General features: G+C 47.2%; 1 protein-coding gene across 8 annotated transcripts in view; it reads left to right on the top strand.

Moving 5' to 3' along the window:
* Nucleotides 1-12,395, top strand: part of LOC140409223 (fibroblast growth factor receptor 3-like) — a 277,279-nt gene that overhangs the window by 61,144 nt on the left and 203,740 nt on the right. For all 8 annotated transcript variants that reach the window (XM_072497512.1, XM_072497513.1, XM_072497511.1 and 5 more), the window contains exon 2: nt 1,286-1,510. In XM_072497512.1, coding sequence (XP_072353613.1) covers nt 1,336-1,510 — 175 coding nt within the window. In that variant the 5' untranslated portion in view covers nt 1,286-1,335. The remainder of the gene's footprint in view (nt 1-1,285; nt 1,511-12,395) is intronic.

Raw genomic sequence — 12,395 nt, 5'->3', positions numbered from 1 at the left:
GAATATTATCTAAATGGAGAAAGACTGCAGAAAGCTGCAACACAGAGGGATTTGGTGTCCTCGTGTATAAATCACAAAAGCTAGCATGCAAGTTCAGCAGGTAACAGGGAAGGCAATTAGAATGTTGGCCTTGACTTCAAAGGGAATGGAGTATAAAAATAGGGAAGTCCTGCTAAAACGATACAAGGCACTAGTTAGACCACACCTGGAATACTGTGAACAGTTTTGGTCCCCTTATCCAAGGAAAGATACACTGGCAATGGAGGCAGTCCCAGAGGAGGTTCACTAGGTTGATCCCAGCTTTGAAGGGATTTTCTTAAGAGGAGAGGTTGAGTAGGTTGGGCCTGGACTCATTGGTGTTTAGAAGAATGAGAGGTGACCTTATTGAGACATAAAGGATTCTTAGGGGGCTTGGCGGTGTAGATACTGAGAGGTAATTTCTCCTTGTGGGATAGTCAAGGACCAGAGAACATAATCTCAGAGTAAGGGGGTCACCAAATACGACAGAGATGAGGATGAGTTTCATATCTCAGAGGGTAGTGAATGTGGAATTCTTTACCGCAGAGAGCTGTAGAGGCCGGGTCGTTCAGTATGTTCAAGGCTGAGATAGACAGATTTTTAATCAGTAAGGGAATCCAGGATTTTTGTGCTAAGGTGGGAAATTGGAATTGAGGATCATCACATTAGATCGTGTCTTATGGTCTATCTGTGCCTCCAACCACCTCCTCTCCCTTGTCATACGCCTAAGGAGCAGGAGTAGGCCATTCAGCCCTGCGAGCCTGCTCCGCCATTCTATAAGATCATGGCTGATCTGTTAGTGACCTCAAATCTGCAATCTGCCAACCCCAATAACCTATCATCTCTGGTGTGAACAGATCTGTGTGCTCCCAGAGAATGAAGACACGAGGAGCAGGTGGGAAAATGGAGTTGAGGCAGACGATCATCCATGATTGTCTTTAATGGCAGAGCAGACTTGAGGGGCCAAATGGTCTACTTAAGCTCCTGTTCCTTAAGTTCTCAGTAAATTTGCAGTTTCCCAAATAGAAACCTTTCTTTTGTATTAAAAGAACATTTTTTCTCATCCCGGAATGTTTGTATGCAACCTGATTATATTGTGCTTAATCACTGTTAAATATTCTGGGAACAACCTATAGCACGGTGCTCCTGGAAATCCATTCCAGAATATCAAAGCTTCACTGTTGCTGGTCGCTCCCTCCTGTACGATTAGGCGAAGATATGGAATTTGTGCACGTGTTAATACCTCTTTTCATGCCCTCTCTTGTAGGCAGTGGTCAGTGGAATCGCGGCGCCCATGCCTGTGAAGCGCACACACAGATGATGTCTGAGGCTGGGCGGGGCCATAGCAGTCGGATTGGCGGCAGCTCTGGAGGAATGATCACCCTGTGGCACGCACTCTGCCTCTGTTTAGTCACTGTCACCAACAGCGTCCCTGCTGCCAGGCTCCGCATTTCAGAACCTGAAGAAAAATCCACCAGGCGTCCTCCCCCAGGTAAACCTCAGATCCAGATGTCTTTTTCTGTCCATTTTATCTGTACTGTTTTGGGGGAATGGTCGGATCAATGGGATTTTGTGTGAAGTTCTTTGCCTCTTTTTAAAAAATGATTCATTACGGGATAATGGGCGTCACTGGCAAGGCCAACATTTATTGCCCATCCCTAGTTGCCCCTGGAGAAGCTGATGGTGGGCCTGCCTATGTGATGAAGGTTCTCCCAGAGTGCTGGTAAGGACGGAATCCCAGGAATTTGATCCAAGTAGGAACGTATCTATTACATTGTAAAAGCAGTGACAATCTTGAGAAATTCATTGTGCGAAGCAATGTCTGATGTTCCAGCTTGAAGCCCTTTATAAACTCTATATTTGTAACAGTACATTATTTTGGCTGTTCATTTTTCTTGTCCAGCAGTCAACAGTTTGATTTCTATGGGAAAAATAATCTGATCTGTTTAAAAATGTGTGCCAACTGAAATCATGATGTCTGTAATTGGGAATAAGATCATTTACAATACTCTGTACTCAGAATTGTGTTTTTGCTGCTCATTTTAAAATTGCATTCTGTTTTTGACATTGTTATGCTGGATGTATCTCAGCTGTTTATATCCATCACTCACTTCAAGTTGGGTGGAAAACACACTGGGAAGATGAGGCAACCATTTGGCAAGGCCTACCACTGCACAAAGCCCTGACCTCCATTTTCTGCTCCCAACCAACCCCGTCCCAGTTTGGCAGCTTGTTGCCCACCAGTCACATGTAAATTTTAGCAAGGGTTGGGGATAGTGGTAGGACCCAGGAAACGGACCTGTTTCTCTACTTTCTCCTGCTGATCTTGTCTGGGAAAGGGTGGGGTCTGTGACAACCCAGAGAGGGCCTGCCGATGTCCCTTTCTGGAGGGGAATGGCTCAGTGGTGAGCACTCTCACATGCCTCTCAACATTCAGCCACTCACTATTATTAGTGGCAACCGCCAGTCTGAGGCCTAAATAAAAGCCCCCTTTAATTTTCAGGCTCTCACTGCCCTCTCTGGTGACCACTTTTTACTTTAATTCTTTCAGGGGTATGGACATTGGTGGACCAGCATTTATTGCCCATCCCTAATTGTCCTTGAGAAGGTGAGCTGCCTTCTTGAACCACTACAATCCATGTTGTCGGAAGACCCACAGTGCTGTTAGGGAGGGAGTTCAAGATTTTGATCCAGCAACAGTGAAAAAATGGCACTATATTTCTAAGTCAGGATGCTGCGTGGCTTGGAGGAGAGGTTGCAGGTAGTCTTTCCATGCATCTGCAGCCCTTGTCCATCCAGGTGGTAGAGGTTCCAGGTTTGGAAGGAACTGTTGAAGGAGCCTTGGTGAGTTGCTGCAGTGCACTGTAGATGGTACACACTGCTGCTATAGTGCCATCGGTGATGAAAGCAATTTATGTTTAAGGTGGTGGATGAGATGCCAATCAAGTGGGCTGCTTTGACTTGGAAGGTGTTGAGCTTCTTGAGTGTTGTTGAAGCTGTACACATCGGGCAAATAGAGAGTATTCCATCACACTTTTGACTTATGTCTTTTAGATGGTGGAGAGGCTTTGGGGATGGTCGCCCCAGAATTCCCAGCCTCTGACCTGCTCTTGTAGCTGCAGTTTTTATATCGCTGGTCCAGTTAAGATTCTGGTCAATAGTAACCCTCAGGATGTCGATAGAGAGGGATTCAGCAATGGTAATGCCATTGGATGTCAAGACGAGAATGTTAGATCACTCATATAGGAGATGGGAGAAAGCCTGGCACATGTGTGGCACAAATGTTACTCTCTATTGCTTCTGCCACAGTATTGCCTGAGTTTTTCACCCTTTCACTAGTTGACTCCCTTACGCTGGGTGTTGGGAGGCCACCATGTGGACTTTATAATCCCCGAACTCAGGAAAATTGGTCAGAGTCACAAGGCAGGGACAGCAAGTAAAATACCTGCCCAAACCCTGCTTCGGTACAAAACCTAGTAAGCCAAAAGACCAAACTAATGCCCTGGGGAGATGGGTTCAAATCTTGCTGATGGAGTTTTGAGTTCATATGATTCATTAAAAAAAATTGAAAGCTAGTCTTAGTAAATACGCCTTGAAACTATCATTAATTGTCGTAAAAACCCACCTAGTTCGCTAATATCCTTCAGGGAAGGAAATTAGTCAGCCTCACCCAGTCCGGCCTACATGTTACTCCAGACCCGGAGCAGTGTAGCCAACTCTTCAACTGCCTGCTGAAGTGCGGGGCGGTGGTGTAGTGGTTAGCACTGCTGCCTCATGGCGCCGAGGACACGGGTTTGATCCCGGCGCTGGGTCACTGTCCGTGTGGAGTTTGCACATTCTCTCAGTGTCTGCGAGGGTTTCACCCCCACAAACCCAAAGATGTGTAGGCTAGGTGGATTGGCCATGCTAAATTGCCCCTTAATTGGGGAAAAAAATTGGGTACTCTAAATTTATTTTAAAAAGTGTCTGCTGAAATGGCTCAATGAGCCACTCAGTTGTAGCAAACCCCTACACAAAAGTCATCATTTTATTCTAACTTTTTTGTCACACTATGGGCGTCATTCTCCGACCCCCGCCGGGTTGGAGAATCGCCGGGGGCTGCCGCGAGTCCCGCCCCTGCCGGTTGCCAAAGTCTCTGGTACCGGATATTTGGCGGGGGCGGGAATCGGGCCGCGCCGGTTGGCGGGCCCCCCCGCTCGATTCTCCGGCCCGGATGGGCCGAAGTCCCGCCGATAAATTGTCTGTCCCGCCGGCATGGATTAAACCACCTTTTGAACGGCGGGACAAGGCGGCGTGGGCGGGCTCTGGGGTCCTGGGGGGGACGCGGGGCAATCTGGCCCCGGGGGGGTACCCCCACAGTGGCCTGGCCCGCGATCGGGGCCCACCGATCCGCGGGCGGGGTTGTGTCGTGGGGGCACTCTTTCCCTTCCGCCTCCACCACGGTCTCCACCATGGCGGAGGCGGAAGAGACTCCCTCCACTGCACATGCGTGGGAAACTGTCAGCGGCCGCTGATGCTCCCGTGCATGCGCCACCCGGGGATGTCATTTCCGCGCCAGCTGGCGAGGCAACAAAGACCGTTTCCGCCAGCTGGCGGGGCGGAAATTCCTCCAGCGTCTGCCTAGCCCCTCAGTGTTGGGGCTCGGCCCCCAAAGATGTGGCGCATTCCGCACCTTTGGGGCGGCGCGATGCCCGTCTGATTGGCGCCGTTTTGGGCGCCAGTCGGCGGACATCGCGCCGTTTCGGGAGAATTTCACCCTATATTTTTATCTGTATTTCTGTTAGTTGTCTCTCCTTTGTGCTCTCACAGTCATTTTCTTCCCCCCTCTCTCTCTCTCTCTCTCTCTCCCTCCATTCCCCCCCTCCACGTCTCCCCCAATATTTCCTCTCCAAATGCTATTTACAGCATAGCAGCTGTGTTTATTATTTGAAGTCATGCAATGGAAAGTAGCTTTTTCCTAGTTTCCTGAAGGAGGTCTAGAGAAATGGTGCTTGAGCTGTGACAGATTTGGCGACGTTGAATCATTTACTCGCATATAACCAACAGTTAAGCCGAATTGTCGGGTGGAGGCCAGGAGCTGGAGGTGTCACCTTCCTCCCCTTCCCCATCCTTGATTTAACATCATAAATCAGTGTCTAGGTTGTTTTTGTCAGCAAGAAGGCTGTAATAAAACACATATTCTAAATGTAATTCAACACCGCTTATTTTTCACAACTAAGCAGGTTGATTTATGGAGGTCCCTGAGAAGCTGCTGATGAATTTGCTGGAGTTGGAAACAAAGATTCTGCTGATTAGGTCAGGAGCCTGCTTCTTGCCCCCGAAGAACTGTTGAGTCTTGTTCCTCAATGCAAACTGATTGTGCTGTGTGCAGACTGCGGCTGAGCTTTCTAATATGCTGGAAGGAGTTCCTCTCATGAGACCAGCTCCCCCCCACCTCCCGCCACAATGTCCACAACAGAACATAAGAGTCCTACTGCTACTGAGTGAATGCAGCTTTGTACTTCCACAGGCCCTCATCTATAAAACCCACATTGAACCAAAGCTTGCTGCAGGAGCCTTAATTTTCACAAGAAACCAAGGAAGACAGATTTGGCTTAAACTGGGGAAAAAGATGGGTTGCTTTGAGGTGGGGTTGTGTAGGTTGCAGATATTAAGGTCTCCACAGGGAGATGTCTTGTGCCTGACAGGAAGACAGGAGATGCGGCTTCAGCCTGAATGAAGTCCAAGGCACAGGCACATGGGGCCTCATCTGGGCTGAATTTCCCCTTCAGCTTGTTGGATCGGAAACAATGTTAGATTTTTGTGAATGAAAGTGGAGAGGCTGGACAAAAAAGCAAATGCAAATGCCATTAACAAGCTGCTTCGCAGATGATTAAAGGGGTCATTGAACTCTTTTACCTCTTCAGGGATCACGGTCAGTGTATTCGCCAGCTGAGAATGGGGATTCAGACACTAAAAGTGAACTCTATAGGAACTCTAACCTGGAGAGGGAGCTGTCAATGGCATTCTCTCAGTTCTTCCGCCACACTCGCACATATAAAGGGCCCCATTTCCGGAGGCCCAATGACGACGTGACAAAACCAGGCCTTCTTTGCTTTTGTGATCTGGTGCAAGATTGAGCAACTTTTTTTTAAATTTAGAGTACCCAATTCATTTTTTCCAATTAAGGGGCAATTTTAGCATAGCCAAATCACCTAGCCTGCACATCATTGGGTTGTGGGAGCGAACCCCACGCAAACACGGGGAGAATGTGCAAACTCCACACAGACAATGATCCAGAGCCGGGATCGAACCGAGGATCTCTCGGCGCCACCGTGCTGCCACAGATTGAGCAACTCTTGCACTGATTTGCTAAGAACACAGTTTCCGTGCACACTTTGTGTCACAAGAGAGGTCACAGAAAACACAAGTGCATGGACACACAGATTGCCAGGCCCACCGTACCACGATGTACAGTTGATACAGTGACATAATGGACTATATTTTCCTGATGCTGAAGCTTACAGCACTCACCATTATTCATGCACAAATCGGACAGCAGTGTCTAGTGAGCACACCTTTGCAGTGGGATGCACCACTCAGGATGTTGCTACCCAAGGTGCTCCTCCCAAAATGGCATCTTGCCCTCTGTTTCAATTCATTTGTTTTGTAAGTTTTTTTTAAATTTAGAGATATGGGGAGAATGTGCAAACTCCTCACAGTCAGTGACCAGGGGCCGGGATCGAACCCGGGTCTTCGGCGCTGTGATGCAGCAGTGCTAAACCACCAACATGCTGCCCTCCCTGTTGCAATTCACATCCATTCATTGGAATGAAATCGCTGTACTTTTCATCCCTGCAAAATATATATTTGGGCTTCTCCATTCCAGTCGAAATAATTTTTCATTTGTGCAACATGTTAATTACTCACAAGACGGATGTCTCTGAACAGGCCTAGCAACCACTCAGTTGTATCTGGCTACTGCAGAAAAGTTGAAGAAAACTAAAAACGCACTGACCACCAAACATCGAACCTGGCACTGAAAATGACCAAGGATACACTGCCCGATTTCCCCTGCAAAATCCTCCTCACTAACATTGGCTAGCTTGTACCAAAATTGGGAGAATTATCCCACCGACTAGTCAAGTAACAGCCTGGCATAATCATACATACTGAATCATATCATACAGATAATATCACCATCCCCGAGTGTGTCATATACCAGTAAAGGTGGTGGCACAGGGGTATACAGTTGGGAAGGGGTTGCTCTGGGAGTCGCCCACATTGATTCCAGGCCCTATGGAATCTCATGGCATCAGATAAAATGTGGGCAAGGGGACAGCACGGTGGCGCAGTGGTTAGTGCTGCTGCCTCATGGCGCCGAGGTCCCAGGTTCGATCCCGGCTCTGGGTCACTGTCCGTGTGGAGTTTGCACATTCTCCCCGTGTTTGCGTGGGTTTGCCCCCACAACCCAAAAGATGTGCAGGTAGGTGGATTGGCCACACTAAATTGCCCCTTAATTGGAAGAAATGAATTGGGTACTCTAAATTTTATTTTTAAAAGATGTGGCAAGGAAACTTCCTGGTGATTCCCACATACCACGCCCCCTCAGCTGATAAATCAGTGCTCCTCCATGTTGAATACCAAATGGTGGAAGCACTGAGGCTGCCAAGGGCACAGAATGTACTCTGGATGGGTGATTTTAATGTCCATCACCAAGAATGGCTTGGTAGCACCACTGCTGACCTAGCAAATTCTGAAGGATGCAGCTGCTAGACTAGGCCTGTGGCTGGTGATGGAGCACTAATGAGAGGGGAAAATATTTGATCTCGCCATCACCAATCTACCTGTCGCAGACACATCTGTCCATAAAAGTACCGGTAACAGTGACCAATGCCCAGTCATTGTAGAGAAAGACCTATCTTCACAATTGAGGACACCCTCACAACCACCATGCTATATGATCAGATCATGTCAATACTGATCATCCATGATGCACTGTTTTCAATCAGGAGCAGCAGAATCCTATTCAACCACAATCTGTAATCATGGCGCAGCAAATCCCCCGCTCTACAATTACCATCAAGCCAGGGGATCAACCCTGATTCAATGAAGAGTGCAATGAAGAGCACCAGAAGCAACACCAAGCATATCTACAAAATGGTGAAGCAGAGCAGCATGGTGGCACAGCGGAAACATTATGCAATAGACAAGAGCTAAGCTGCCCCATAACAAATGAATCAGATCTAAGCTCTGCAGTCCTGCCATATCCAATTGTAAATAGTGGTGGAAAGTTAAACAACCCCCCAACTGGAGGAGGAGGCTCCACAAATATCCCCATCGTCAATGATGGGGGAGCCAAATTCATCAGTGCAAAAGATAAAGCTGACGCATTTGCAACAATCTTCAGCCAGAAGTGCCCAATAGATTGAGGTACCCTCAACAATGACGCTTAGAGATTAAACTGTAAAGAAGGCTTTATTAGACTAATAACTATGCCAGAGCTAGAGACGAGAGCTGACTGCTGCACAGCCCATGAGGCAGCCCTTTATGTATGGCTCCCAGATGGGCAAAGCCAGAGGCGGAGTCCCCAGGGTTCCAAGCCCGGTCTTAAAGGGGACATGATGATAAGGCAGTAACCGTTCATCACATAGATGATTCATCTTAGCCTCCTTTGGAGGTACCCAGCATCACAGATGCCAGTCAATTCACTCCACATGTTATCAAGAAACAGTTGAAGATATTGAGTACTGCAAAGGTAATGAGTCCAGAGAAGATTCTGGCAATAGCACTGAAGACTTGTGCTCCAGAACTAGCTGCATGTTAGCCCACCTGTTCCAGTACAGCTACAACACTAGCATTTCCCCAGCAATGTGGAAAATTACCCAGAAAGAAGGACAAATCCAATCCGACCAATTATCGTCCCTTCAGTCGTCGGCAGTGCTGTCAAGCGGCACTTAGCAATAACCTTCTCACTGATGCTCAGTTTGGGTTCCGCCAAGGCCACTCCGCTCCAGACCGCATTACAGCTTTGGTCCAAATGTGGACAATAGAGCTAAATTCAAGAGGTGAAGTGAGAGTGACTGCCCTTGACATCAAGGCAACATTTGATTAAGTATAGCATCATGGAGCCCTTGCACAACTGGAATCCATGGGAATCAGGGGAAAGCTCTCCACTGGTTGGAGTCATATCTCGCACAAAGGAAAATGGGTTGTGATGCTGGCGGTCAATAATCTCAGTTCCAGGACATTGCTACAGGTGTTCCTCAGGGTAGTATCCTAGGCCCAAACATTTTCAGCTGCTTCATCAATGACCTTCCTTCCATCATAAGGTTAGAATTGGGAATGTTCACTGCACAATGTTCAGCACCATTTATTTGCACCTCCACAAATTCTGAAGCAGTCCGTGTCCACATGCAGCAAGACCTGGACAACATTCAGGCTTACGCCGACTAAATAACCAGGGGCTGGTTTAGCACAGTGGGCTAACAGCTGGCTTCTAATGCAGAACGAGGCCAGCAACGCGGGTTTAATTCCCGTACCGGCCTCCCCGATCGGGCGCTGGAATGTGATGACTAGGGGCTTTTCACAGTAACTTCATTGAAGCTCGCTTGTGACAATATGTTATTATTATTATTATAAATAAGTAATATTTGCACCACACAAGTTTCAGGCACTGCCATCTCCAACAAGAGAGAATCAAACTAACTTCCCTTGATATTCAACAACATTACCGATTATCAATGAATCCTTCCTTCACCAACAAGGGCAACACAGTGGTTAGCACAGCTGCCTTAACGGCATATACCCAGCTTCAATTCTGGCCTTGGGTGACTGTGTGGAACTTGCACATTCTCCCAGTGTCTGCATGGGTTTCCTTCGGGTGCTCTGGTTTCCTCCCCCAGTCCAAAGATGTGCCGGTTGGGTGGATTGGCTTTGCTAAATTGTTTTGTAGTGCCCAAAGATGTGCAGGTTAGGTGGGGTTCTGGGGGTAGGGTTGGGGAGTGGACCTAGGCAGGATGCTCCTTCTGAGGGTTGTTGCAGACTCAATCGGCTGAATGGCCTCCTTCTGCACTGTTGGGATTCTATGCTGGAGTTACCATTGACCAGCAACCTAACTGGACCAGCCACAAACTGGATGAACTCAACATTTCTTTGTTTGTTTTTTCATTGTTTTTCTCTCTCAATCAAAATTTTCACTCTTTAATATTTTACTTTCTGTACCTGATTTGATGCTGAATTAAATATTTTAACTGGCACTTTCTGCTTCAGACAATGTGCTGGGTGTTTGGGAGATACACAGTTACACACCTTGTTCACGTGAAGCACTTTCGAGGCACTTACTGCATAAAACGCACTAAATAAATATAAGTTGTTGTTGTCCAACACATGTTACCTGTAAGTCCTCTAAGCTTCCTCTAACCACCTTTATTAAGAGCATGGGGTATTTACATCAACCATTCAAATAAAAACTTCAAATTTCTTCCAGCTTCCTCCAGCCACTTGTGCAGTAGTTATTCCGAGTGACTACTGAATTCAATGCTTTAACCACAAGATTTTTATAAGTATTGAGAGTTTAACAAATACACTCAGCTAATATTGTTTTGGGAAAGTGCCACCTAGTAAATGTATTCAGTGTAGGGAAGCTAATGGTGAAGTCAGCACATTTTGTATGATGGAACATAGATTGTGCAATGCTTATACAGCCTTTGCAAAAGCATACAGTCTCTCCGTTTCGCACAGTCTACGCTTTTACAAACCTAAACCGACTCCTATCTGTCCCATTCACCAGCACTCCTGTGCTCACTGACCTACATTGGCTCCTGATTTGGCAACGCCTCTATTTTAAAACTGTTATCTTCATTTTCAAATCGCTCCATGGCCTTGTCCTTCCCTATCTCCGTAATCGCATCCAGCCCTACAACCCTCTAAGATATCTGCACTCCTCTAATTCTAGCCCCTTGCGCATCCTCAATTTTAATCGCCCCATCATTGCCGATTGTATCTGCAGCGGCCATGGCTTTAAACTCTGGACGTCTCTCCCTAATCCTCTCCGCCCTCCACTTCTGTTTTCCTTTAAGGCACCCCTTGAAACCTATCTCTTTGACCAAGATTTTGGTTCTAGGTCTTAATATCCTCTTATGCAGCTCAGTGTCAAATGTTGTTTGGCAGCCCTCCCGTGAAGCATTTTCGAGGAACTTCCCGCATAAAACGCACTAAATAAATATAAGTTGTTGTCCAACACATGTTACCTGTAAGTCCTCTAAGCTTCCTCTAACCACCTTTATTAAGAGCATGGGGCATTTACATCAACCATTCAAAAAAAAACTTCAAATTTCTTCCAGCTTCCTCCAGCCACTTGTGCAGTAGTTATTCTGAGTGACTACTGAATTCAATGCTTTAACCACAAGATTTTTATAAGTATTGAGAGTTTAACAAATACGCTCAGCTAATATTGTTTCACTCTTCATGAAGGGTGGTAGAGATGAACCAGGGAATTACAAACCGGTGAGTTTCATGTCAGTGTTAGAAAACTATTGGGGAAAATTCTGAAGGAGAGAATTAATTTCCACTTGGGGAGACGTGGGTCGATTAGGGACAGTCGGCATGGCTTTGTCAGAGGGAGGTCATGACTAATAAATTTGATAGAAATTATTGATCAAGTGACCGTGTGTTGATGAAGGAAGTGAAGTTCATATAATTTATATGGATTTTAGCAAAGCCTTTGACAAAGTCCCACATGGGAGACTGATTGAGAAATGGAAGCACATGGAATTCAAGGAAACTTGTCGAGATGGATCCGATACTGGCTTAGGAATAGGACACAAAGGGCGGTGGTAGAAGGCTGTATGAGTAACCGGAGGCCGGTGTCCAGCACTTTGGAAGAAGAAGCCGGACAAGGGAGTATGTAATGAATGCAAGGATGCTAGAAAGCTCAAAGGAACAAATGGATCTTAGGGGTACATATTCAGAGATTCCTGAAGACGGCAGAACAGATGAATAGGGTAATTAAGAAGGCCTATGAGACACTTGCCTTTATCAGCTGTGGAATATAAGACCAAGGAGGTTATGTTGGAGCAGTACAGAACATTGGTTAGGCCACAGCTGAAGTCCTGTGTGCAATTCTGGTCACCTCACTATAGGAAGGAGGTGATTGCACTGCAGGGGGTACAGAAGAGATTCGCCAGGATGTCGCCTGGGATGGAACATCTGGGGTGAGATTCTCCGACCCCCCCGCCGGTCCGGAGAATCGCCGGGGGCTGGCGTGAATCCCACCCCCGCCGGTTGCCGAATTCCCGGGCTCCGGATATTCGGCGGGGGCGGGAATCGCGCCGCACCGGTTGCCCCCCCCCCCCCCCCCGTGATTCTCTGGCCCGGATGGGCCGAAGTCCCGCTGC

Source organism: Scyliorhinus torazame, chromosome 3 (genome assembly GCF_047496885.1).
Source record: "Scyliorhinus torazame isolate Kashiwa2021f chromosome 3, sScyTor2.1, whole genome shotgun sequence".
Lineage (NCBI taxonomy): Eukaryota > Metazoa > Chordata > Chondrichthyes > Carcharhiniformes > Scyliorhinidae > Scyliorhinus > Scyliorhinus torazame.
Note: the sequence above shows the minus strand (reverse complement) of the source record. Positions and strands in the feature narration are given on the sequence as shown.